The 27,298-nt window shown below is 51.3% G+C and overlaps 3 protein-coding genes across 4 annotated transcripts in view; 1 reads left to right on the forward strand and 2 right to left on the reverse strand.

Annotated features, from left to right (window-relative positions):
- VPS53 (VPS53 subunit of GARP complex) overlaps positions 1-17,287 on the reverse strand; it is a 62,591-nt gene extending 45,304 nt beyond the window's left edge. For both annotated transcript variants that reach the window (XM_058854392.1, XM_058854390.1), the window contains exons 1-4: positions 17,158-17,287; positions 14,572-14,652; positions 13,487-13,536; positions 12,638-12,704 (exon numbers count right to left, since the gene is read on the reverse strand). In XM_058854392.1, coding sequence (XP_058710375.1) covers positions 12,638-12,704; positions 13,487-13,536; positions 14,572-14,652; positions 17,158-17,241 — 282 coding nt within the window. In that variant the 5' untranslated portion in view covers positions 17,242-17,287. The remainder of the gene's footprint in view (positions 1-12,637; positions 12,705-13,486; positions 13,537-14,571; positions 14,653-17,157) is intronic.
- A 135-nt stretch (positions 17,288-17,422) lies between these two features.
- TLCD3A (TLC domain containing 3A) lies at positions 17,423-23,547 on the forward strand. The gene is made up of 5 exons (XM_058854646.1): positions 17,423-17,738; positions 18,715-18,798; positions 20,867-21,080; positions 21,184-21,279; positions 21,727-23,547. The coding sequence occupies exons 1-5, from the start codon at positions 17,617-17,619 to the stop codon at positions 21,994-21,996; spliced, it is 786 nt and encodes a 261-aa protein (XP_058710629.1). The 5' UTR covers positions 17,423-17,616; the 3' UTR covers positions 21,997-23,547.
- A 448-nt stretch (positions 23,548-23,995) lies between these two features.
- On the reverse strand, positions 23,996-27,279 carry GEMIN4 (gem nuclear organelle associated protein 4). The gene has a single exon (XM_058854228.1). It carries the CDS (start codon positions 27,248-27,250, stop codon positions 24,044-24,046), a length of 3,207 nt encoding a protein of 1,068 aa, XP_058710211.1. The 5' UTR covers positions 27,251-27,279; the 3' UTR covers positions 23,996-24,043.
- Positions 27,280-27,298: the final 19 nt, after the last annotated feature.

Raw genomic sequence — 27,298 nt, forward strand, 5'->3', positions numbered from 1 at the left:
TTGGTGTCACAGAGCTGCCAGATGTTCACTGAGGGGTATGAACACACAAAAATGTGCTGCAGGGTGGATGTACCAGGGATGAACAGCCCCAGCAGCTTCTCCCTGGGCCACCTTTGAGAATTAAATTTTCTCCTTCATTTAAAGGCTTGTGGATTAAATGCAAAGCAAAGAATGCTCTTTTGAACATATTTAGCTCTGTCTCTGTACTCAGGCCTGCAGCACATTATTCAAGTGGGTTATTAAGCAAGCAGCAACTGTCCTGCATGGTCTGAGCTTCGTAAAGGTCTGTATAAAATTAAAGAATCAGCCTGAAATTCTTTACAGATGCCAATTGCTGTTTCCCTGTGCTTCAGCACTAAGGGCTAATGCTAATTTTTCTGCAGGATCCCAGGAATTCAGAGCTTCTTCAAAAGAACCTATTTCTCTAATGGAGGTATTTAGTGATTGTGATAAAAACCAGCAGAGAGCCTTTACAGGAAAGTGGATGAAGAACATGTTCCTGCTGCTCAGAGGAAAGCAGCACACTCAGGGTGGGCAAAATCCCCACCTAAAAACTGCCCCTGGAACACTGAGCAGAGAAAAATGAGATTCTGTCCCTGAGCACTTAAAACTGCCAAAAATAAGGCAAACTGGTGTCATCACCTAATCCTGACACATTCACCTCCTTAAAAACTCTGGAAAAACACAAATAAGACAATGTGTGCTCTGGCCCATCTGATGAATTAAAGAACTGTGGTCTCCTGCTGCTGTGAGAAATGTGGCTGGGACAGGGGGAGAAATCAAACAACAGCTGCTGTTCTGCTCCAGTCCTGCATCACATCCCTCAGAGAAGGGGAAACATTTCCATAACTGTTAAAAAAATTTAAAAAAACAAACAAGCAAACAAAAAACCCACACAGGGAACTCAACAGCAAACCTGAGTAAATCAGATTTGCTCATAAACACTTGTTTCATTCCTTAAAACTTTATTTCAAATATTTGCTTAGCCATTAAGACATAAATCTTTATCTATTCTTCTAAAAAAAGAGCTGCATATTCCTTACATGAGTCAGAACACACTAATTCATTACATAATATATATATATATTTATATAATATATATATCATTTGTATAATCTACATTTTGAGATTAATTTCTTCAAACATTTGCTCAAAGTAACACTATGTGAAAATCTATTTTTTTAAAGTCAGGAGGGCCCTGTCAGACAGATCCGGTGAGAAGTTCAGAACTGAATAAAAAATGTTATTTCATGCACATGTACAATTAAATAGCATCTGAAAGTAAAATACTGTGTGTACAGGAAACAAATAAAAGAAAATGAACCAATAATGAAAGAAACCCATCACCTTCCCAGTCACTATAAAGACAGAGTAAAGCAAATAGAAAAACACCAATTTCAAACACAAGAAAACACCTCATATTTAATAAACAGTGTTATTAGGGGATAAGAAACCAATATCTAGGGCATGAAAGTAGGTCTAATTGCTCAAGGTGTAATACAGAAGTTTGTTAATGTCACTAATGAGTGTTCTTTCAGCTGTAAAAAGAGAGGGGAAAACACAGCCACGTTGAAGGCTGTGTTGGAAAAAATGCATTTCCCTTCCCTGCTACAACAGTGAATCATCAATTTGAAAAGCACTTTCTTACTGCTTTTGCTACTATTTTATTAATAGGCTTCCTTTGGACAGAAATTGTAAGGAAAAACAATATCAAGAGGATAGGAATGGCTTTTATTCCAGTCTGTCTGGTTCCCATGATGGATGGCAGGCAGTGATCTCCCAGCTGTGGCCCGGCACCGGGTTCACCTTGCGTTACTAATTTATTGGTTTCCTCATCAGTGCAACTGGGAAACATGTAAATGTACACACCCCAAACAGCAAGCAGGAGTGAAGTTACTGCATTTCCTGTCCTCCACCAGCAGTTCATTCCAGGGGCAGAGGACCACGAATAAATAGAGAGACTGGAGACATAATCTGTCGTGGTTATACGAAACAAGGATGTTGAAACTAAGGTTGCAACGTGCTGGAAAAACACCATATGACTCTAATCAACAACTGAGCCTGCAAGCTACAATTAACCCATCAGCATTATTTATTCAACTTTATGCAACCTCTGAGTCCCAGCTCCAGCTGAGAAATACGCTGTGGAGAGGAGGCAGAGCCAGCGGTCAGCGGCGTCCGAGGCTTTTTCCGTAAGGTTTGACCCCGGGCTTCCCAAGAGCTCTGACAAGTGTAAATTTAGCAAAGAGGGCAGGAGCAGCCACGGGGGGAGAGGATCCAGACACAGAGTGCTCAGTACAAGGCTTCAGCCACGGATCACATTCCTCCTCAGTGGTGTAGTGTGTCCCACTCGTCCTGGATGCGGGAGGGAAGGAGGGGATGTGGGGGGTCCTGGTTCCAGGGACACTGTCCCAGCAGAAGCAAGTTCCCAAAATAATTCATGGATAGGAACACACAAGGGGGTCCCCCAGTTTAAGGCCACCATGTGTTTTCCAGCCATCCCTGTTCTCCACCCAGTGGGAATTCTTGTGTTCACAGCCCAGAGGAAACACAGGAGGCGGAAAACTCAACTCCAGCTCACAGCCTGGCCTCAGGTAAGCTGGGCAGCCAGTGAGCAGCTCTGCTGTTTGCCAAATTCCCCAAAGCTGGAGGGAAAAACACAGCCCATGAATCAGCCACAGCTCTGCAAACTCCTTCACCTTGAGATGCCACAGGAAAAGCCTCCAAAGGCACTGGTGTGAAACAATAGGGAGCAGGGGTAAATCATGAATCACTGAGGGACTGCCTAAAAAATAGCTTTCCTTGGCATTGTCCCAACAACTCCTAAGGTCAGGCCATACATCATTCCTTGTGCCACCTTTTCACATGAGATCTTCCAAGCAGCAGAAGGAGGGAAGAAAATAACCCAAGCGAGAGGTGGGACCAGAGTATGACTTGTTTGTTAAATTTGGAAGTGATGCATTCTTTAAAAGGTTATGTTCCAGTGACTTACAGTACCAGGCTGACATTCATACACACAAAAACAGTGTTAGCAACAATTATTCCAGCCAAAAAAAACCAGCCCAGTGAATTAGAGTCAGTCTCTCCAAATCCCTGCAGTGCTGCAGATGGACACAGCCTCCTCCTCCTCCCCTCCCAGCCCAGGTACAGAGCTGTCACATCACCCCATCAACCAGCAGCTCATTAGTGGGTGTGTTAATTTGCATCCTATCAGGAATCTTGTGCAAGAAAATACTTCAATACCAGGAAATATGCAAATAGGAATTAAGAGCCCTGTGTGTTACTAGAAAATGTCATTGAAGCGGGAGAAAAAGAAAATTTTCAGATGAAGTTTCCTTGCTTGGGGATTAACTGAACTAACACTGGGGTTTTTTTTCCTCCCACAGTAATGGTTAAAATACCTCCACGGTTTCTGTTTGCTTGCTGGTGTTGTGCTAGAAACACATTATTTTTATTTGATTCTAGCCAATATACAGTTCAATTGACTGTTGTTATTCACATCAGAAAGCTGCCCTCTACCAAGTGTTTTACAGACACTTGACATCTGCCAAATTCACAGCATCCAAATGTATTTTTAATGTTACAAATAGGGCTGTGGTCATGATGCTGAGAATTTAATGCTCCTGGCCTGGTCCCTGCTCTTCAATACCGAGTGTTAATGCTTCTTTCATTTGCTGCCACACTTACAGCCCAGATCAATGAACATCTAGACCACGACTAAAAATAAGTTCCCATCCCCAATTCTCTGAGGGGCCTCAGCTGTGGAGATTTCAAAGAAACCCTCTCACACTGGAAGCAGTCTCACATTTTCTGCTGCTGAAACCTCATACAAACAAGTCCCTCCAGATTGGGGAAGGGTGGAAATTTACTTTGATTCTCAGACTGGTTTCATTTTAGAGAAAACCCTTAAGTTTTACAGCCAGGGCTAAAGCACTGAAGCTGAAGGTTTGTCTCAGCACAGGACAGTGCCAGCTGATTTCCCTGAGCAGACAGACCTGAAGGGCTCATCACCCTGGGGTTTGATTTTAGCAGATTTCCACCCTGGGAGTTCAGCAAATAGTACATAACTACTACAATTGGCACTGAAGAAGAGAGTTTTGTGTCATCAGCTCCAATCCCAACCACTCAGGACATTTTATATCAGCAGATTACATCCAACACTGCACAAAGCTTAAAACTGCTGTTCACTGCCCCTTCACTTAACCCAAAATCATGCTTAGAAATCAAACCCCACATTCTCAACAGCTGCACAAACACTGACAGACACATGGGGTGAAGTGAGAGGTGATTTCCAGGTAGCTCTGGCCAAAACCTTGCAGCTTAACTCCTGAACTGCACCCCTGGGCTGGTCCAGCACCTCTCTGAGCTGTCAGTTTTTATTGCATTGCCCAGCCCTGCACAGGGGTGTCTGCACATCTCAGTTTTTATTGCATTGCCCAGCCCTGCACAGGGGTGTCTGCATCTCTCAGTTTTTATTGCATTGCCCAGCCCTGCACAGGGGTGTCTGCATCTCTCAGTTTTTATTGCATTGCCCAGCCCTGCACAGGGGTGTCTGCATCTCTCAGCTTTTATTGCACTGCCCAGCCCTGCACAGGGGTGTCTGCATCTCTCAGTTTTTATTGCATTGCCCAGCCCTGCACAGGGGTGTCTGCACCTCTCAGTTTTTATTGCATTGCCCAGCCCTGCACAGGGGTGTCTGCACCACGAGGAAGGTGCTGATGTGACAAAGCTTTGAGTGACCTGGCTTCAGTGAGTAATTGTACATGAGTTTTACAGCACCAGGGCAGTGTGGCCATTTAAATGCTAATTGTGGGCATTGCACAACCTAACAAGTAAAGCTCCTAGAGCTTCATCAGGCTTGGGCCTCATGGTGGGTTACTACAGCTCCATCATCACCTGGCAGGTGAGCAGCCACAGCCTTGCCTCACGCCCAAGATTAAACACTATTATCATGTAGCAAAAACTCCCCGTACAGACACTCATTATTCTCTTTATCTGTTTCAGAATAGCCAAGATGTGAGTCTCTGCCCTCCTGCTTCTGTTGACACCCTGATTGCAGGTGTTGGCTGCACCTCCCTGTGCCCAGGACACGCAGGGCCCTGGATAACCAAATTATCCAATGCTGCTCACCCTCCCTCCTTCCTGGAGCTGCCTATGTCTGTTTTATCAGAGGGAAAGCACATTCAATTTATTTGGGAAGACTGTAAATGACTGAGGGACTCCAGCTGACTTGTGTGCTGATGTGTTTGCACACTGCAATCAGTGATATTTGCAATATCAGAGCCACATCTGGAATATCAGAGCCACATCTGGAATATCAGAGCTTGACCTCTGTAAGGGGGGTAAGTTTAGCAACCACTCGAGTTACAATCAGATTTTGCAAGATGAATCCATGTTCATGTGCTGGTTTGGGCTGGGGTAGAGTTAATATTCATCACAAGTATGGGGCTCTTTCTCTGCCCCAGCCAAAATCAGCACAGGTTAAGACTATTTAAAGGCAAATAAAAATGGGGGGAAAGGACAAGCACACCAGGAACTCTCCAAGTAGGGATTTCCACGTGGAATTCCTGTCACTTTACCTGCTATAAGCATGGAAGCAATACAGCTCAAATAAACATAACACACCAGAAATGTGGGGCAACCACAACAACAACAAAAAGATAAAGAAGGGGGAAAAAAGAGTTTTAAATATCCACAGTAAGACACAATCTCCTGCCTGTTTGGAATTCTATTTTCAGGCTGGGTTTCTTGCTTTGTTGGGTTCAAAGCCACACAGGACTGGACACAGTCTGCAGCTTGCAGTGCCTTCAACACCACCAACACCAGCACAAACACAACCCCATTCCCAGCCTCAGGCTGCAGGACAGGAACATCCCCACTGAAGCACAAGGCAAGGTCAAGCTCAGACTTGCTCCTGCCTTGCAGCAGATGGCAAAAGTTATGCCAGCATGAGAATAAACAGCACAAGTTCTTCCTGGCATTGCCATTCACCTGAAACCCTGTTCACTGAACGTGTTCTGGGCTAGAAAAAGCTCAGTGTCTCTACAAGGGAAGGACATTGTCCAACTGTCACAATTCACTAGGGAAATGAACTCTGAATGAAACTCACTTTTGATTTATTTTGGCAGCTCAGCTCCTGCTTATTATTCATGGGTTACAAAAGAATATTATGGGACTTTAATCACTCAGCTGGAGCCTTGCAGAATCTGTGGCATGACTTTTCATAAAATATATAAAGTCACACAGCTTAAAATGCCATATTTAACCCCAATCCATTCACTATCTTAAAAAGGTATTGAAATCTAACACTAGTCATATTTCATATGCTCACATTTCAGAATAATGACCCATTCATAAAAATCCAGGAGATAAAGCTAAGCCAGGCAGGAGAGAATGAATGTAACTGAAAGATGGTGCTTACAACATCAGGGATTGTGACACAAAATAGCCCCCAAATATTTCAGAGGTTTAGGTTTAATTAGTTATTAAGAGCTTATGACAGTCAGTGCTGTCCCAGCAGCAGGGACACATCAACACCTTCCACGTGAGCCAAGCCTGGACACTGTGGCCAAGGAAGCAGCACTGGAATTTGATGGCTGGAAGCGAGCATGTGTTTAAATAAATAAATGGCAGCAAAGTGAGGAGGGTAGGAGATGTGCAGGCACTGAGTGCCTCAGATCAGTGTGAAACACAACCTGCAGGCAGAAAAGCCAGCTCCACACAAGGAGGTGGAGGTGAAACAACAGTGCTGCTTCTTAAGCAGGTTTATGCACACAGAGCACAAAAAGCACCTCCCTGCCTGCCAGGCTGACACTGCCCTTGCAAAGCTGGAGGGGACAAGCCACAGACTGTGGTGACACCACCCACCAGCTGCCCTGGGGCTCAGGACACTGCTCAGAAAAGCAGCAGAGGACCCCACTCCCTCTGCCATGTGCAGCACCTGCATCACTCTCTTCCTCTGCTCACTCTCCATCTCCTCCTTCCTCCCTGGATTGATTCTGCAAAGTGTTTCCTGATCTCTGCTTAAAGAAAAGAAAAACCAAGGGAGTATTTCACATACTTCCAGCTATGACCTTGTCAAACCCACAACCTGTGGGCATTTTTCTCTGCCAGACACAACCTCCTATTTCCACAGACTCAAACACTGCCAGACACTGCAGCACACCCAGGGCAGGGCAGGCAGTCGGAGTCTCCCCACAGCTGCAGAGCCCAGATGTTCATTTCCACGTGCCAGGAGAAAGGACAGCCCTGGCTGACCAAAAGATGGGATGGCAAACTGAACTGTCTGGGCTCAGGCTGGGCAGCAAGGATATATCCCTGTTATTTGACCACAGCAGCTGCCATCCCTTTTCTTGTACTGCTGGAGTTATGAGAAATAAAATATATATCACTGTTTTCAAGGAGCAAAACAAAGAAGGAGCCAACCAAAGCAATCCAAGTTATCAGCCAGTATCTTCAGCCATGAGAAACATCCAAAGCTTTTCCCAGCCCAGGCACATCCATTTGCTCTTCTAGTTAACACTTAACTTTGTTCTAGCAGTAATTGAGCCAGATCCTAATGGAGTCAGACACATTAAACAAGAAAACACATTTTTCTTTGAAACACAGTCCTTACTTGATGCAACTTCAGTCATTTACACACGCCATGTGAACAAGGCAGGAAGGGAAAGATGGACCAGAGATAACAGAAATAAGTTTGCTGGATTTTATTTAGATTCAAACTATCAAGCCACAAATCCATTTGAGATCTTGAGACTCCTCTTGATTCTTTCCAAAACGGATTTCAGCTGAATCCACCTCACCTTTACCCACCCAGGCACCTCATCCTGGTTGCACAGACACTGTCAAGGGTTAAACCAGCAGCAAGTGCAGAGGCTACTCATTACAAGGACAAAAGCCTGATAGGTGAAGCAGCTTCAGCCAAACAACCAGTAAAGGCATGTCAGCAACTGTCAAAAAAATTACAGCCAGTCCACGCAGAAGCTTCAGCAATAAACACAACTGAGGAGTGACACATCAAACCATACGGAGTGCGTTAAACGCTCCGTGGAAAAATCTATGGGAACTTTTTATACTGCACCCTAGGGCAGAGAGGAGATCATGCCACAACTGGACTGCAGCTCTCAGCAAGGTCAGCCCACACTCCAGATCAGCAGCAGCAGCTCTGAGAAAAAAAAAATAAAAACCTTCCAGAGGAAAAATCGTGTAGCACTGGCTCCCTAGAAACTGTTACAACTGAGCCACAGCAGCTCCTGCATTCCCAGCCTCTCCCAAGGCATCCAAAATAGTCCAAGTCTGGGACTCCCAAGGAAAATTTTGTTACGCCCTACAGAGGAATGTTCCACCCACAGCTGTTGTTTCCTCCCATAAAAGGATCATTAGTGAGATAATTTCTGAGGTTCAGGGCATTGTCTGCAGATTTTACTGAAATATCGCACCAGGAAGGGGAAGCCAAATGAGCCAGACTATTTTAAGGCTTTTGCATTTGGAGGAAATTCTAGGGCAAAATTTCAAAAAGGCAGATGCTTTGAACTGGGAAACGTTAGGCTTTGTGGAAAAGGGAGCATTCCTGTCTTTAGAGTCGCTTAAATAACTCTTTTGGGGCCACATTTATTTGATGGCCTGTATTTTTAGATTCAGAATCTGTTTTTTCAGACACCTTGCTGCTAATTTATCCACACACGTGTACATGAGCAAGACTGTTTGGGAAACAGTTTAAAAGCTTATAGACAAAAAAAAAAAGCTACTTTTACATGAAAATTTCTCACTGAAATGCCTTCTCATAGCTACAACTCATCTCAAAGCCTTGCTCCATTACCTCAGTAGGCAGAGGGGCACAGAAGTGTTATCCCAAACATCATCCCAAACATCATCCCAAACATCATCCCAGCCTGACAGGACAGGAGACTCCATCCCAGGGAGCACAGCAGCTGGATCTGCAATCAGGATTTTGGACTTCCTATCCCTAAGCACTCTTCTTCCTTAAGGAGCGTGGAGAGCACATTTCCATAGCTGCACACTCCATATTCCCCACTGGCACAGACTGGGATTTAGATTCCTGGGACAGTAACAAGCAGCACTGCCCAGATTTGTCTCTGCTGGCAGTGCTCCCTCGCCATCAATTATCAGCAAAACGTTATCCTGTTCTCAAAACCAAGGCTGGGCTCCCCTCTCCTGGACAGCTGGGAAGGTGCAGCTCTCAACAAGGCTCCTCCACAAGACAGCTTTGGAAAGCTTTTTGCTGGGCACAGCTGGTAAATAACCCCATTTCCTCAAAAAACCAGTCTGCCAAGCTGATAACCTCAGCTTGTCTTTGAGGAACCTGCCAGGATCACTGGTGTCTAAAAAGGGATTGGGTAGGTTGATCATAAACCCCAGTAATTCGAGCAGTACTTGAATTAAATGCCTGCACAAGATTCCCAATTATTTTACCTGCAAGGGCAGCAGGGATGGACCAGCACAGACAGCTGAGGGCAGGGACTCAGCAAAGAACCCCCTCCTGCCTTGCTTTGACTTATACAACTTTTTTTTCTTCTCCCACTGCATCCAAGGTTTGTATTTCCTTTGGATGGAAGTCAGAGGCTGAAAGGATGTTTACTCAAACTATTATTTACCCCTCAGACAAGGACATCTCCAACACAACTGCAGTCAGGCAACGCTGGCAAACACTGGCCACAGCATCAGGAATTGCTAAGAGAGAATGTGATTGAAGGGAAGAGGTTTTTGCAAAACACCTTTAGGCTCAATCCTGCTGTTAAATACACAGGATCCCGAGCTCCCACTGAAATTCAATCAGCTACAAACTCAGAGTTCAGACAGACTTTTATTTATGGCACACGCTCTCAAAGAGACGATGGATTGCAGTGTTCCTCTTGGATCTCAGTGTGTCAAGGGATGGAAATCAAAAGACAGGAATTTTCCAAAAATTTCTGACTTTTCCTAAAGCCAAAGTACTGTGCACTACAGGCTGGAGACATCTCTTATGGTAAGAGTTACAAATGGAAGAAGATCAGAGATTAAACTTACTGATGTGGCTGCTTTTAAGCTTTGCTTCAAACCTCTTGCAAAAGCTGGTTGCCAACTGTTTCCTTCCTAATCAAGGGTGGTTTGCAGTTGTGGTTATGATGATAAAATGCAATAATGATCTTCATCCTGGGCAGCCTAAGGGTGAGGCTTGCAGGATGACACTATCTATCCATGTGGATATGGCAATCCAATTCTGCAGTGTAATACTGGTCTTGAGGATACAAGTTTCCTACAAATGTTGTAATATACGATGAGTACAAACAAGAACTTAATTTTGCTGTGGGACTGAGTTACCAGGAGAACTAAATAAGGAAAACAGCAACACAACTCCCTTCCAAGCACAGAACTGACCTGCCCTAACAGCACCTTGTTTTCAAGCTGTTTCAAAACAATTTCTTTCTATGCATTGGAAAATAAAACCCTTCCTCTCCAAGTGGGAGAAATCAGTCCTCTTGCTCTATAAAAACATTTCCAAGTGTCCTTGATTCCCCTGAGAATATGCTGGTAAAACAAAGGCACTTTTCAGCACAGGAACAGGCAGCTGAAGCTGGAAAACAAGGTTTTCACCCCCACAATCTGCAATCAACAGAGTGACCATGTGAAAAGGGCTGCCTCACTCTCCCACACAGCACCCAGGATACTCAGGGGACACGGTGCAGGGGTGACAGCAAACTTTCTTCTAGGTTTCCTCTGATTTTGGGGTGACAAATATAAAACTCCATCTCAAACTGAAATGCCATTCAAGAGCTCCCCAGCACTGTAAGGTGACCTTTGCTGCAGGCCCCTGTGACCTCCAAAATCTGAGCTTGCTGATGCTCTTTCATTGCTTTGAACTTCAAGACCTTGCCACTCCAACAACCCGCTGGTTCCAGCAATTCACACAAAAAACACAAATCCAGGTGTAAAATGATTGGCTTGGATTACAAACATAGAAAGAAAAAACTCACAGCATTTCAGAATCAATGTTTTTCTTCCCAGAGAAGTAACACTTTAAATAATTAAATGGTTTCAGTATTTGTTAGGATCTCAAAGTAAGAAACAGCAGTTGTGCTCCTGGGAGATTGTCTGGCCTCAGCCCACACAATTGTAAGCTCTGGCATCTGTCTTAAAGTTTCCTTCTACTTTGCAAAGCAGCAAAATGAGGGAAAACAGGAAAATCCACAGCTAAATACACGAATATTTGTGATTAACTGCAGCTCCAGGCCACTTGAAATATGTCCTGCATGGAGCCACAAGTGAACACTTGAAGGTTTTTACATAATCAGGATTTTAACTGGTTCCTTTACAACCAAACTGAAGGAAGGGCAGCACAGACAGCTCTGCTTTCCTAGTGCTTCAGAGCAGGACACTGTGCAGCTCCATCTGTCCAGGCCTTGGAGAACTTCAAAGGGATGCAAGAGTGACAAACCACAGACACAGGACAGCGTTCTGAACAAAGCTTGCCAACCTCCACAGCACAGAAATGCTCCTGTTATCCACAGGCACAGCCGATCACTGCTTGTGTTCATCCTTTCCTCCAAGTCCTGAGGCACTCCAGGCAATTCACACACACAGCTCTTCTCAACCCCACTCTTTTGAGGTCTTCTCAGAGAATTTATCCTCTCAAATGGGCCCGAAAAACTACAACAGCACCAGCTTTCCAATCACAAACTCTCCAAGTACTGCACCAGTTTCCACTCCCTCCTCAATTTCTGTAGTTGCCTCCCCACTTGATTCCTTGTCTCACTCCTGCACAGTAATTACAGGAGCACCACTCCCAGGAAAGCCACATCCCAGGCACATCCCCAGTTTATTAGCAGTACTTAGACATCCATGATTCAACTACTTCTGCTAGGAGAGATGAGCATGTCTCCTGTTTTTCTAAAGCAAGACAAAACTACAGGCAGGTTAAATAATTCCCTTGAGGCCTCTGTGGCAGAAATAGGATCAGAAATAGATACCAATTGCTGTGGCAGCAAGGAGAGGAAAACACAGAGGGTAATTACCACATGCCAGTCTTAGGGCTGGTATTAAGAAGTCACTGAGGAACCTTGACTGATGGTCTGAGGTTCAATGTCCTGGCCTAAAACAGGACAGGAAACAGAGACAAACCAAGTAACACCTCAAAATCAGCTGACACAGGGGCCAAGCTGAGCACTCACATCCTCTGCAGCCATGGCTGTGCTCACCAATACTGAACTCCCAGCAAGCACCTCTGTCAGGCAAAAAACAAGTGAAAACCTGAGGGCTGAACAGGAGCTGCAAGAGGAAGTGGCAGCCAGTGATCAGCACAGTGACCAACAACTCGGGACACCTCAGCAAACAGCTCAGGGAAAAGGACAAACAGCCTGGTATTGATCCCTACCCAGGATCAAATGTACTTGTACCTGTTCAGTGCTGCTTGTTTTATCATCAGAGCAGCACACAGGCCTGCTTTTGATCTTTAAATCAATTCCTTATTCACTTTCCTTCAGAGGGTGAGGCAGGTCAGAACAGCTGCTGAGGGAGCAGCTCATCAGTGCAAGAGGCACAGAAACATCTCAGTACCAACAGCAGTGGGGTTTTCCCTGCCAGAGCCATTCCTCAGTGACATCCCAAGCTGAGAACCCCTGGCATTCCTGGCTGCACATACCTGCCTGCCATCCTGTCCCACGTTGGTCTGTCCCCTCACCACAGTTCGAATGTTGTCATCCAACCTCCTGCAGGAAAAACCCCAGAGCATCAAACCCAGTCTCTGTCAGCCTGACCCAAACAGCTGGGGGAATCCTGAGACTTACAGAACCAATTTAAAATAAAAAAAAAAATGATGTTACCAATGCTAAACTCATTATTTCCCCCCTCCCTCTCTGTTCAGTGGCACTGCCTTACACAATTTAAAAGTCCTGTTGCAAAAATAAAAATCCATTTCCTAATTTAACCAGGGTTTCTTGCTTTCCTGTTCCCTTAAGCAATATTGTCAGCTCTCCCTTGTCTGTTTGCATTTCAACTTCCCACATATGAAAGTGCTGTCTCAATCATTTCATGCTGGCAATATCAGCCAGCACAGAAAATTTAAGTATTTCATGCACACCTGTGTTTATTTTGTACTTTTAGGACCAATAATGACAATTCAAAAATACAGAGTGAGAGTTTTTACAACTGATGTTCTGAACCCAAAAACAACGAATTCTTGGCAATTGAGTCTTTTGGGTAGTTTGCTCACTCAGCCTTCAAACTGTACTAAAATTTGGTACTTTTTGACTCTTAGTTGTTTTTCAAGGCTGCACTTTGCAACCCATCAGCTTAAACAGCCTTCAGGGCACATAATAGAAGTGAAATATAAAAAGTCTAATTGTTTTGGTGCCACTGTTAGACTCGAGGTTGGTCCTATCCATGCCTTTTTAACAAACTAAATCCTGTCAGCTGTAGAACAAAGGCTGCATTTATTGGTGACAACCAGACCAAGCCACCTGAGCTGCAACAAAATGGAAAAAATATTTACCTTATTTTCAATCTGATCTTGTTCACAACTTCATCGATGTTTGCCAAAGACTGGAACATAAAAAAAAATCAGAGAGAAGTGAAATGGTGAATGTTTTAAAGAGGAATTTGTCAGCTGTGATCCCAAACAGTATTACACAGGGGCCTTGAAGAAGAGGAGAGCAATGGCTTTGTTTTACAGGTGGAGGCACTGAGACAACAACTCAGCTGCTTCTCTGTCACATCACAAAAAGCAGAAAAAGGTCAGGGCTCAAGGCTTGCTCCATCCCTGAGCTCTGCCTTGTCCTTTGTCACCAAAACTGTGTGAGAGTGACCTCCAGTGGGCATGGGGACAGAGCCTTTGGGCTGAGACCCCCCTGCAGAGCCCAGACACACAGAAAACAGGCTGAAAGGAGATGCAGTGGAGGCACTGCTGGGGAAACAGCTCCTCACTGCTGGCAAAGGGAAAATAGCCAAGCCACACCACCAGAAAAAGCTGCAAGTTAAAACCAGCAGTGCTGCAGAGGGTCTCAGACATGGGAAATGTTAGAGCAGCCTCACAACACAAACTTCAGCTGTAGAAATGTCTCTGTATTGCAAGAGGTTCATCTAAAACTCCCCCTGGGGCTGAAGTTATGAACACAAAACACAGATGTGGGCCCACAGCAATCTCATTCTTGAAATCTTAAAAGAAACAACTGGGTTCAAACTCTCCTGTGACATTGTACAGGCAACACCTGCCTGATTTGGCTGAAAACCCCAGGAACCCACCAATGATTGATATATGGCAAGTTATGACATTTACTCCATCTATACAGAAAATTAATTTATTTCTACATATCAAAGCAAGACTTTAACTGCAGCAAGCACTCTGGTTTGAAAGAGACTACATAATGACAGTAGATCCCGTGAGCTGCAAATTTAAGAAATTATTATTATTATAGCTTCATTTCCTGTGCTAGTGTTTAAAATAAAATGTTTGGGTACAGGTTTAAACACTGCTTTGGTCATTTGCTGTCAGGTTATACTAATAGTAAAGGGTGGAAGTAAAATCTGATAGTAAAATGTGTGCAAGTAAAGTCTGAGAGTATTTGGAGCATTACTTACTTGCTCAGTGGGAAAGAGAGCATTAATATACTCCACAGCATTGAAATCTGCTCTGTCCAGTGGATCTTGGCTGGGAAATACCTGGAAAGAGGGAGGAAAACAAGAATAATCAACCACCATCAGTAATTTCTGTAACTTTACACAGTTTCTACTACTTTTAATTCCTTCAGCACCTGCTTCCAGTTGTGTTTCACAGCATTTCTCTAACAAATGGCCAGGAGCAGAGCAGCCACGTGCTTTGCAGGGCTCTGACCTCCTAAAATTCCTGTGGATATCAGCCTGGATAAACACAGATAATTCACACACAGCCCTGGCATAAGCCATCCAGGAATTCCCAAGACATACAAACCACTAATCACATATCCCAAACCATCCTGATGCTTTTGTTGTTGTCTGGGAACAAAGTGAGGCTCTGCCCTGCTCTTGGCAGGAGCTTTGCCAGGCCTCATGGTGACAGACACAGGGTTTGCTTTCCACAGCTGTGTAATAGGAAACGTGATGAATTAAGGAGTGGTTGTACAAGTTCTCTAGAGACTTGGCTTTGCCACTTTTCACAGAAGAGGGAGAGAAACACAATCTGCTGAATGATTTGGGAAGGGGGAAAGTGCAGCTGTGGTGCAAACAGATCTCATCTCTCCTCAGAAGTTCAAACAACACAAACATGACTGCCAGGCTTTGCTTTTTGTCCCCTCAGACTGAAGTGTGGTGCTTTCCCTTCCCTGCTACCACACTGAAGCTGTGGGTGTCCCATCACTGGAAGGGTTCAAGGTCAGTCTGGATGAGGTTTGGAGCAACCTGGGATGGTGGAAGCTGCGGAAGGAATGAGATGGTCTTTAAGGTCCCTTCCAACCCAAAGCATTCCGTGATTCTGATATTTGTCCCATACTTACAGAGCCATCAGCTCTGCACTCCATGGCCAGCAACCCCCCTGGCAGAAGCAAAGGCAACCCCACAGCATCCCCCTGCTCAATGAAAGCCTTCACATATGGGCACATAAAGCATTTATGTTGTTTTACACATTTTGCACTGGAAAATCGGCGATTTTGTGAGATAAAAGGATATTCTGCCTGAACCAGCCCTCCTGGGAAGCTTTCCCAGTCACTCCTGTGGCTGAGGAGAAGCAGGCAGCAGCCATGAGGTCCTGGTGAGTGAGGAAAATGCTGACATCACCTCATACAAGAGCACAACTGCAGCATCACACCCAGCCTGTCCTGCTCACAACTCACACTCAACCAATCCCCACTAACCCCAAATCTCCACAGGTATTAAGAGCAGATGAAACAAGAGGTGAGATGGGAGATAAAGGCTGCTCAGGAACCCCACTCACACTGCAGATAGGGATCAGTGCTGCAGGCAGATGGAGCAGCTGTGGGAGCTGTCACTCCCAGGAGTTTGTCACAACCTATTAATCAGAAATGCTACCCTGCCTTTGGTGGGGCACCAGTTCTGCCTGTGCTCCCCACCCCGCTTCCGGCAGGGCAGCTGAGCCTGCTCTGCTCATTTAACCAGAACCGGGCAGGTTTTGCCCAAAACTGGTTAAGGAACACTGACAGGAACAACGGGATTATTGGGTTGGGAAGTGCCAGAGAGGAAGCTGGAAAGCAGCAGGCGGTGTCATCCTCAACATCTCCCAGTGCTCAGGATGTGAATATTTCCCTACAGCTTTATTGTTTGTTAAAATAATTCAGCCAGGCACGTTGTGGATTCTCCACTGTTCAAAAACTCATGTCTACAAGTGCAGAGGATTCTTCCTCTGGACAGGCTCTAGGTCCCCTTTAGAAGTTGCCATTTAATTTACCAGTTCCCAGGGCCTCCCCCTACTCTTTGAGGAGGGCCACCAAAAGTGACCCAGAAGACTCAACACTCAGGAAAGAGTAAAAACTTATTTCAGTGATATTTTGTGAGACTGACACTGCTACTGCCCAGACTTCTGCTACAGGGAAGAGAGGTTGAGATGGAAGGGTCGGCTGCAGGCAGTGCAGGCTCAGCCACAGAGAACAAGAGCCATGGTTTTACCCTGGGCTCTCACGGGATTCTGATGGGTTCTGAGTGCCACGAAGGCTTTAGGGGAACACTGGAACCCCTGAGTTGTAGGGGCCCTAAAAGGGTTATCAAGTCCAGCTCCTGGCCCTGCACAGACACCCCAACAATCCCAGCCTGGCATCCCTGGCAGCGCTGTCCAAAGGCTCCTCGGGGCCGGGACCATTCCCTGGGGAGCCTGGGCAGTGTCCAACCCACGTGTGTTCACCGCAGCCGAACCCAGCCATTTCGATTATTGCAGCCGAGCCACAGGCGCTGCACTGGGTGTTTCCACACCACCAAACACGTCTGCAATCAGCGACAGAGCCGCCTCAGCACCGCACGGCTCACACTGACCGGGACACGACGAGCCCCGCTCAGCCCCCAGCGCGGGCCCGGCCGCTCCGAGCCCAGCCGGGGCTGAGGGGGCTCTGCCCGTCCCCGGGCCCGGCAGCGGAAGGCCCGGAGCCGGTGGGGAGGGGCTCAGAGGCGGCCGCGGGCCCTCACCGAGCGGCCCCGGGTCGCGCTCGCACCTGTCCCCTGAGCGGGGGGACCCGCCCGGCGCACCTGCTCGATGGCGGCCTGCACGGCGGGCGCCAGCTCCAGCGCCGCCTCCAGCCCGGCCTCCAGCTCCGGCTCGTCCTCCTCCATGGCGGCGCCGCTTCCGCCGGCAGCGCGCGGGGCGGGGCCCGGCCGGGGGGCGGGGTCTGGCCGAGGGGGCGGGGTTTGGTGGGCGGTGTCCCGCTGGATGGGCGGGGTTTCGCTTGATGGGCGGGGTTTTGCTTGGTGGGCGGGGTCTCGCTGGGTGGGCGGGGTTTAACCGGACGGGGGCGGGGCCTCCGCCCGGCGGAGCGGGGCGCGTCCGGGAGCGGCGGGAGCGGCGGGGCTGGTCCGGACCGAGCCGAGCCGAACCGAGCCCAGCACAGCCCAGCTGAGCCCGGCCGAGCTAAGCTGAGCCCAGCCGGGCTCTCCCGCCGCCCGGCCGGCTGTTGACAAGCGGCGGCGGGAGACAGCGCGCTCGTCCCCATGTGGCGGACGCTGGCCCTCGCCTCCGCCTTCTTCCCGGGGCTCTTCATCCTCTGCATCCGGTTGCTGCGCTGGGCCGCCCCGGGATGGAGCCTCAAGGACCGCATCCTCCTCAGCGGCAGGTACGGGCGGGAGCGGCGGGAGGTGACGCGCACGGCGGCGGGACCCGCCGGGACCGGGATGGGGACCGGGAGCGGGACCGGGAGCGATCCGGGCGGGTCAAGAGCTCCGGGTCCCGCCGGCCGTGAGCCTGGGCTCGGGGGTGCCGCGACGCTCCGGGGAATGGTCCTTGGCCGTCCCGAGCACAGACCCCACGAGGGGAGAAAGGACCGGCGGCAGGAGCAGCACTTCGAGCATTGGCATCCCCCCGAGCGAGAGCATCCTCCCCGAGTGAGAGCATCCCCAGGAGTGAGAGCATCCCCCCCGAGCGAGAGCATCCCCCCGAGCGAGAGCATCCCCCCGAGCGAGAGCATCCCCCCGAGTGAGAGCATCCCCAGAAGTGAGAGCATCCCCCCGAGTGAGAGCATCCCCCCGAGTGAGAGCATCCCCAGGAGTGAGAGCATCCCCAGGAGTGAGAGCATCCCCCCCGAGTGAGAGCATCCCCCCGAGTGAGAGCATCCCCCCCGAGTGAGAGCATCCCCCCGAGTGAGAGCATCCCCAGGAGTGAGAGCATCCCCAGAAGTGAGAGCATCCCCCCCGAGTGAGAGCATCCCCCCCGACTGAGAGCATCCCCAGGAGTGAGAGCATCCCCCCCGAGTGAGAGCATCCCCCCCAGCAGGAGTGTCTCAGCCCGGCCGGACCCCGCACCGTGGTACCGTTTGTCGGGGCGGGGATGCTCCGGTGCAGCTCTCCCTCTGCCCACGGGGAACCGGCAGCGTTACCACCGGGGGTGAGAACCAAACCCTGTCCCGTTCCACGGGGGTGGAAGGGACGGGACTTGGCAGGAATCCCCCGGGAGGCAGCGCCTGGCACAGCCTCGCCGTGACGAGGCACTGGGGTGTGCACGGAGTAGGCGGCTGTGAACCACCGGCCCTCCCTGTGCCTCGGTCCTTGTGGGGTCACGTTTGGGGTGACCCCTTTCCTCTCTCTTCCTTTCAGGCTGGTCTCCACAGTGCAAGCCACCATGGCAACAGTGTCAGGGATCACGGTTGTCCTCAGCTGCAAGAACGTGGTGCATGACAGGTAACCCAGTGCCCACCCGGTCCCAGGGATGTGCTCAGCCAGCTCAGGGCTGGAGGGCTTTCTGCCAAAGGTTTGCACATACAAAGGGGAGAGGAAAACCAGTTTCGTGTTCCTCTTTCCCCCACTTCAGCTGGAAGGGTTGGGCAATGGATGTACACCCCCTGAACAGCTTGCTCAGGCCTGGGAGGGCTCAGCCAGCACAGTCTCCTCCAAAGGATGGGCTGTAACGTGGGCTGTATATAGAGAAAAATACAGACATCATCAGCTCTGAAGGGCTAGGGAGTCTCCTTGCTGGAAGCTGAAATTGCTACAGAGTCAAGCAAGACCTGGTGAGAACTGATTTTAGAGGTGCATCAGAAAGGATTCTGAAAGAGTCCAGAAATGGTAAAGTTGGAATGGAATGGTAAAGTTGGATTCCTCTGAAGGAAAATCCTGCTGCCTTGTCCTCAGAGCTCTGGGATAAACTGCCCAGAAGTGATTCTCAGGAGGAATGATAGCGTAATCTGGGTCAGAAGACTTAAAAACAGAGCTATTATCCAGACTAGCAGAGAAGATTGCAGAGGGGAAGAATATAATTATGCCAAACTGGAATTCAAGCATCACACACTGATTTTAGGGTGATTTTTAGGAAGGGCTTCCAACTTGGTCATAGCAGACCTGTCTTTAATACACAGATATGAATTATCTCGCCTTGCTTTGGATAGATCCAGACTCCTCAGGCCTGCTTAACCCAAGCAGTCTATGAGTTACCTTTTTGCTCTGAAATAAAATTTCTGCTGTATAGATAAGGCAGATGATGAATCCCAAAGCCACACAGACAGAAGGTGCTGCCAGCAGCCCTCCTTCCCCCAGAGCTGTCTGCTTGCTCGGGTGTACTCAAGGCCAAGGGCTCTGTGCAAACACTTTGTGGGCAGAGACCTAGATTTTCTTTGAATCTGGAGGAAATTGAGCCCAGTGCTCAGCAGGGAAGGCTTCGGAGAATGACAGCAAGACAGCGAGCCAGGAAGCATCACAAAGGTTGCGGTAAAATTTGCCAATTTATTTACAGAGGCAGACAATCATTATATGGCCGGTGCTGTAATTGCCCTCCAAAGCCCTGGGCAACTTTTGCAAACACAATCACTCGCCACCCGTGCTTCACACCACTTACATCTTTCCATCTGGAGCAGGAACTCCTGCAACAAATCTTTTCTTGGGATGGCAGGAGAGCAAAAAGAGATTTGAGCCCCAAGCTACATTTCTCCAAGCAACAGCACAGGGGGGCTTTGTCTTTTTTTTTGTCTCTTTATTTTTTTAATTTTATTTTATTTATTTATTTTTGATTTATCAGTGTGATTTCAGGCAGGATTTTTTAAGGAGGCCAGTGTCCCTGCAGAGCAGGGCTTGCTGCTGCCCAGATTGTGCAACCAGGATTCCAACATGCTTTGGGAACAGGCAGCTGCCTGCAATTATTTCCCAACAGACAAATGCCTCATGGGGGTTTATTGCCTCTGCTGGATATTTTGCGCTTCACTCTCCAAACTCCAGGCCGGCCATCCCTGGTTAACTCTGAGTTCTCCATGTGCTTCCCAAAGATTCTCTGGGTTAGGCAGCCAGCTGATGCAGTGACAGGCAGGAGAGACACAGGATTAGGGGTTTCCACCACCAAGCACCAGCTCTGGGGGTCCCAGGGCTTAGGAGAGGAGATCACCTGTGCAAAGGAGTCAGCTTGGTGCTGGATCCCAAAAAATGCTGTGCCCCTGGTCCGTGCAGCAAACTCTTGGCTGTGGGGCTAATCAGGATCCTTCGTTAGCGCCGTGTTTGTGCTTGGCCAGGCTGAGCTCAGTGCCTGGCACAGCCCAGCAGGAGCAGGGTCAGCACTGAGATCCGTCCTCCACACGTACCAGGCACCTTTTCTCTGAATCAGCCTGTACCTGGCTGAGCCAAACAGACTCAAAATTCACTCCCTTCCAGCTTCAAAATCCATTGAAATGCTGCCATTTCAGTCCTAAAGGCTCTTCCACCTCCCAGAGCATCACAAAGTGCTTGGAGCCGTTGTGATGCCTCTGTGTGTGCTGCTCCTCCCCAGGCACTGGCTGGCTGTGGAGTACATATGGGTCCTGGTTCCCTACATGACCTATGACATCTATGTCATGTACCTGTGCCACTGGCACAAGAGCCAGGAGAAGGGGATCCTGGAGAAGAAGCACTCCCTGGCCAGCGTGTGGAGCTTCCTCCTGCAGGAGCGGCTGATGGTGACCCACCACCTCTTCATCCTCATCGTGCTCACCCCCATCACCCAGGTAAGGGCTGCTGCAGGAGCCCAGGACCCCCTGGACACGCTGGGTGTTGGCTCCTGGCCACCTCTTTGCAGGGCCCCAGGCTCAGTGCTGGCTTTCTTTACAGCACTTCAGGGGAGAGCTGGGGGACTTCTTTGTGGGCTGCATCTTCATAGCAGAGCTGAGCACACCTTTTGTATCGCTGGGCAAAATCCTCATGCAGGTAGGTGAGGAGGGATGGGGCAGGGAAGGCACAGCAGTTCACCTCCTCTCCCTGCCCCAGGCTCCATCAGCTCCTCCCCAGGCAGTGGCTGAGCTTGGGGTGTCTCAGAGAGGGGCAGCCCCACAGCTGTAGCCCAAAGCTCCCCTGCACTGCTGCCTTCCTCCCAGTGTCCCATCCCTTTCCCCCAGTAACCAGCACACCCAGAACTGGGGGCTGTGCTGTGGGCTGGTGCTGCCCTCTCCTGCCTGTTCCTCCCCTGCACCACGTTCATTCCCAGCCCTGCCCTCCTCCATCCCTTCCCACCCCTTCCCTCCCCCATCCCTTCCCACCCCACCTTCCTACTCCCTCCAGCCCTCCAGGATGCTCATCTCATTGCTCCCAGCACCGCCAGTGCCCCAGAGCGCTGGGGGCGCTTCTCACCCCGCACTCCCCTCCTTCTTCCCCCAGCTCAAAATGCAGGACACGCTCCTGCACAAGGTGAATGGGATCCTCATCCTGGTGACCTTCTTCGTGTGCCGCATCCTCCTCTTCCCCTTCATGTACGCGGCCTACGCCCGCCAGGTGGGGATCCCGCTTTACCTGGTGCCGTTCCGCATCCCCCTGCACTGCAACATCGCCAACGCGTCCCTCATCGCCCCCCAGCTCTACTGGTTCCGGCTCATCTGCCGCAAGGCTGCCCGGCTCTACGGCGGCTCCCCGGCCCACCGGAGCAGATAACGGAGCAGATAACGGAGCTGATAACGGAGCTGATAACGGAGCTGATAACGGAGCTGATAACGGAGCTGGCACACCGGCAGCCCCCGGCCCTTCCCCGGGACCGGGAGCAGCGGTTCTGCTGGAGCTGGAAGCAGCCTCCGGTCTCCAGCGCCGTCCAGGCAGCATCAGCCTGGGCGAGGAAGGTTTCCTCCCACACCGCTCCGGCGCTCCGTGTCCTCCCGCCGGGGTGGGAGCCGGCCTGGAAGCACAGCATTCCCTGTGGGATTCGGCTCTGCAGCACCGCCGAACCGAGGGTTCCACGAGAGGGGTTTGCTGCAGCCCCCCCAGGGCTGGCACTGGCGCAGGGATGCTGCAGCGGGCCCGGCCCCGGGGATGGGGAGCTTGTGCCGGAGCTGCTGCAGCCCCAGCCAGGCCTGGAGCTGCAGCACAGCTCTGAGAGCCGTTCCTGACCTTTACTGACTTCAGCTCTACACTACAGCCTGCTCGGCCTCTGCCTCCCCCGTGCACCTCCCGCTGCAGCTGCTGGGCTCAAGCTCCGCTTACCCTCCGGTGCTTTCCACTGCAGAGTCTGACAGCCCTGGGGGACTCCCGTGTTCCCAGCAGGGCTGGAGGGCTCATGCCACCACAGGGGAACGGTTCTGCTGTCTCAGGGCAGGAGGAGGACGGGAACCTGCCGAGTCCTTGTCTCACCGCCACACAGGGCACTATGCAGAGGCTACAGTTTTCCCTTCCCTAACCACAGCTGCTTTTATCTGCCCTGCATCCCCTCAGGAGGAATTTAAAACCATCTGGTAGACCTTGCTCTGCTCTGCCCTCCAGCTGGCACCACCACACCCTGGGAACACCTGTACAATGGATCCCTCCAGCCCCATCCCACCCGCCATGGGGCTGCCAGGGACAGAACTGGGGCTGCACAGAAGGATCCAGCAACCCCAGAGCAGGATGCTGAGCTGGTCCTTCACTGGTTCAGCCCATTTCCACTTTCAGTCACATCAAAATGGGTACAGGCTCCCCAGCCCACCCTGCACCACAGGGTGTGTGCGTCAGACCACGGCTGAGTTCATTCCCTGCAGCCAGGGCAGCCAGGGCAGCCACCTCCTCCCGCAGCTTCCTGTGCCTGCTCCAGGGCAGGAGCAGCCCCGGCACAGCCCCGGCACAGCTCCATGCCCAGAGACCTGTGACCACTCTGTGCCTTTCCTTCTGTCTGAAACCAGCAGCCAAGCCCTGGGAAACCTGGATCTTTTGGGTGTTGGATTTCATCCCAACCACGGCTGCTGTTCTGGATAGAGTGAAAAATAACAAAAAGGGCCTCTTCTGACCTGTGGTTGCTGTTGCAGAGACACCACAGTCACAGTAACCACGGATGACCACAGAGACCAGCTGATGTTACAAACAGCTTGCAACTCGTTACAGATGTTGTATCTCACTGTTTTCATTGCGAAAAATGTGCCTTATGTAAGGAAAAAAAAAAAACCCAGCCAATGAGGCACCTCAGTTTGCACTAACACTGCCCTATTTACTGTCAGGAGACCAATAAAGATTTCCTCTCTGAGTCACACCACTGGCTGGCTCTTCCACGTGCCGTTCATTGCTGGGTGGGGGTGTTACATGTGGGCTTACTGCTGCTCCCCCACCTCCGGGCAGGAGCAGCACACACGGATTTCCAAAAGTTCCTGCCTGTCCTGAACTCACCCAACTCGCTTCCCAGCCTCCAATTTGCTTTCCAGCCTCTGGCAGCACGTGGCAAAACCAGCAATTCTCCTGGGACTAGGAGAGGGCTGGTGGCAAAGCAGCCAGAGGGAAGCGATTTCCTCGATGCTGGAGGCTGCTGTGTAAATGCAGAGAGCCAGCAGGCAAGGCTGCAGCCACAGAACTGGCAGCTTGCACAGGAACAGCTGTGCCCAGTTATTCCAGCGGAAAACCAAAGCGGCTCCTCCCACCCATCTTTATATGGCTACTTCCATTGCTTAGTGGAAGGAAACAGCAGGGAGGCAGCAAATTCCAAAGAGAAAAATAAGGTTTTATTACAGATATTACAATACCCAGATCAGTGCTCTGAGCACGTTCCCAGCTTGCTGAGCTTCTGCAGGAGGGTGCTGCGCAACTCCTCGTGGCCCACGTTGTCGGTGACGGAGCGCAGGAAGTGTCCCTCGTTGGCTCGGTGCAGCGCGGCGCAGGGGGAGGCGTCGGCCTTGCTGGACACCTCGTACTGCGACAGCACCTCCAGGGCCAGCACCAGCAGTGGCTCCTCACAGCCCCCGGCTGGCAGCATTGCAGCCACGTGCAGCAGGTGGCAGAACAGCTGGATGCAGACGAAGGACACCTCCTGCGCGCAGGGCTGCGGCGCGGCTCCCGCCGTGGCCTTGACGGAGGCCAGCAGGTCGGTCAGGCTGGCGCAGTAGAGCTGCACCACGTGCAGCCAGGCCTCTGGGGGCAGCCAGGTGGAGCAGCTGCAGCTGCAGAGCAGCTGGAAGGCCCGCAGGAAGAGCACGGAGAGCTGGAGGTGGCAGGCGAAGGGGCGGAGGTTGAGCAGGGGCATGTGCTGCACGTACTCCAGCGTGTAGGGCACGTGCAGCACCTGCCTCTGCAGCAGCTGCTCCACCACGGGCGCCAGCCTCTTCCACTCGCCGTGGCTGCACCAAGGCAGCACCTGGACGAGGGCCACCAGGAAGCCTTTACTGAAGAGGTTCACCTCTTCGGGGTCGTCCACGTTGACGCTGAGCAGGGCCAGCATGGTGTCCCTGAGCGCTGGGGACACGCAGCAGCACTCCATCCATGCCAGCAGCCCGCTGCCCGGCCCGTAGGCTGGCCACGACTGCGACGTCCACTCATCCTCAGGGAGCCTGCAGATCTCAAACAGCGTCGCTGGGACCTCGTTCTTGAAGTGGTCCCCATAAAGCTTCTTCAGACGGAGCCCCACGGTCCAGTCCAGTGATGCCACCTTCCTGTGGAGCCAGGCCAGCGACTGCACCCACAGCTCCGAGGAGGGGACGGTCTCTGGCCCCAGCAGCTCGCACAGCTGGCACAGGATGTTCAGAATCAGGTCTTTGCTCTCCAGGGAAGGGAAGAGCTGCTCCCTAGGCTGATGCCAGTACTTGGTGTAACCATCCAGAAGTTTGCAGAGGCTGAGGAGAAGTGGGAACGGGTGGCAGGATTTGATCCAGTGCTCCTCTGAACAGGAAGGTATTCCCAAAACCTTACTGAGGATCTGCAGGCTCAGCTCAATCTGAGGAGAGTCCGACTTCAAACAGGGAAGGACAAAGGCTTTGGTCACTTCTACAGGTGACACAAGTGGGGTGGCTGAGCCTGGCTGCATGAGAAAGGCCAGGAACTGAAGGAATTGCTCCTCTTCCCTCGCCGTGGAAAGCTTCCCCCACACTGCCTCCTCCAGACACCTCAGCAGAAGGCTGCATGGCCTGCCTGGATCCTTGTGGCTCTCCAGGAAGCTCAGTGCTGGGAAGGAGCAGAGGATTTGGGCGAGGAAGTGGTGTGCTCCGAGGTTGATCACAGCAAGATGACAAACCTGCTTTACTGTGGCCTCAGGGGACAGCAGTGTCAGCCTGGCCACGGAAGCCACAGCCCTGGTCAGGCCTTCATCAGACACACTCTTTGTGATTTGGTTTAAAGTCACATTCAGGTCCTCCTGGAACCCCTCCCTGACAACCTGGATGTTCTGGGACAGGCCTGGGCCACCCCAGGACACCAGGACACCTGAGATCACTTTGTTTTTGTCACTTAATGAAAGCTCAGTATAACACTCCACGATGGCTTGGGTCACCTGCATCTGCAGCTCTCGGCTCTCCTTATCATGGTGGGACGTGGCAAAGTTCACCAGTGTCTCCAGCAGTTTCAAAACTAGCTCAGGGCTCTGGAACAGAGCTTTGTTTTCCACCAGGCACTCGACCCAGGCCTTTGAAAAAGCCCAGGTCTTTTCCGATGCAAAAACAGAGCACACGTCCACGTGTCGGTCCAGCCTCTGTGCAATGATTGCCATGGCAACTGAAGACACAAGGCTGGTGTCCAAATCCTTCAGGACAGCCCTGGTGTCCCTGAAAATGTTCCTGGTGAGCTGTGTCAGCTCTAACACCAGCCGTGTCTCGCCCTCCCCCAGGTCTCCGGTCTCCAGGAGGAAATCCAGGCTCTTCCCAAGGGTGCTCAGAGTGTCCAGGAGCCGGTAGCTCTCGAAGCAGAGCTCCTCAGATCCCCTCAGAGAGTCCTGCAGCTCCTCTCCCCAGGCCTGCAACAAGCTGCACAGCAAGTCCAAGCCACCCAAGAGTTCCTCACGAGAGGGTTTGGTCACGGACAGGAGGCTCACGCTTCTCTCTGCCTCCCTGACCTTCTCTGGCAGCCCACAGGGGTGGTACTGGCTGTCAGTGTCGCTGCTCCAGAGGCTGACCATGGCACTGAGCTTGGCCAGGTGCTCAGTGACAGGCAAGGGGCCGTGCCCTGGCCCCTGCCCAGTGGACAGGCACAGCAGCTCAGCCAGGTTGGCCAGGGCGTAGCACCTCAGGCGGGGCTGGGTGATGCTGCCCTGGATCTGCTTCAGCCCCTTCAGCAGCAGCACCGGGACCCCGCTGGCAGCTGGGGGGGTGCCGGGGTCACCCTTGAACCTCTTTGGGGGCTGCAGCCCATCCTCGGGGGAGGCCTCCCCGCCGTGCTGATGGATGAGAGCGCCGAACGCAGCCACCGTCGCATCCTCCCCTCCCTCCCTGTGCTTCATCACCTCCCACCACACGTCCAGGAAGAACCTGACGTCCGCCGGGGATGTGTCGCTGGAGATGTACTCCAGCAGGCTCTCCAGCTGTGCCCGGCACAGGGGCGCAGGCAGCGCCAGCAGCAGCTGCACCAAGAGCCGGGGCGCGCCCAGCGCCTTCACCAGCTCGAAGAGCGCGGTGTGGTTCACATCGGGGATCATCGCAGCCACCGAGAAGAACCCGTCATCCTTCCAGCCCCACTCCAGCGCCGCGGCGGGGGGCGCCGGCAGCAGGATTTTCGCCCACACGATGGCCACGGCCTCCTTCTTCCAGAGACCGAGCGGCGAGGGGCAGCGCTCGCCGATCTCCCGCAGCGCGTCGGTGATGGGCACCCCCGCGCGGGGCCAGTCGGCTTTGCGCAGCTCCCGCAGCGGGCGCGGCTGCAGCAGGCGGGCGGCCAGCAGGAAGCCGCCGTGCAGGATCGCCGTCTCCTCGCCCACGGCCCACGGCCCCGCGGGACAGCCCGGGCCCCGCTCCGCACCGCGCTCCGCCGCCTCCATGGCGGCGCCGCGTCTGACGTCACAACACACACGCGCTCTGACGTCACG

Source organism: Poecile atricapillus, chromosome 21 (genome assembly GCF_030490865.1).
Source record: "Poecile atricapillus isolate bPoeAtr1 chromosome 21, bPoeAtr1.hap1, whole genome shotgun sequence".
Lineage (NCBI taxonomy): Eukaryota > Metazoa > Chordata > Aves > Passeriformes > Paridae > Poecile > Poecile atricapillus.

Bases quoted from the DNA above. Each gene is read 5' to 3' on its own strand.
- TLCD3A (XM_058854646.1), top strand. From the start codon at position 17,617: ATGTGGCGGACGCTGGCCCTCGCCTCCGCCTTCTTCCCGGGGCTCTTC. The intron at 17,739-18,714 runs GTACGGGCGGGA...TCTTCCTTTCAG, and splicing joins CGCATCCTCCTCAGCGGCAG to GCTGGTCTCCACAGTGCAAG. The intron at 21,081-21,183 runs GTAAGGGCTGCT...CTTTCTTTACAG, and splicing joins TGCTCACCCCCATCACCCAG to CACTTCAGGGGAGAGCTGGG.
- GEMIN4 (XM_058854228.1), bottom strand. From the start codon at position 27,250: ATGGAGGCGGCGGAGCGCGGTGCGGAGCGGGGCCCGGGCTGTCCCGCG.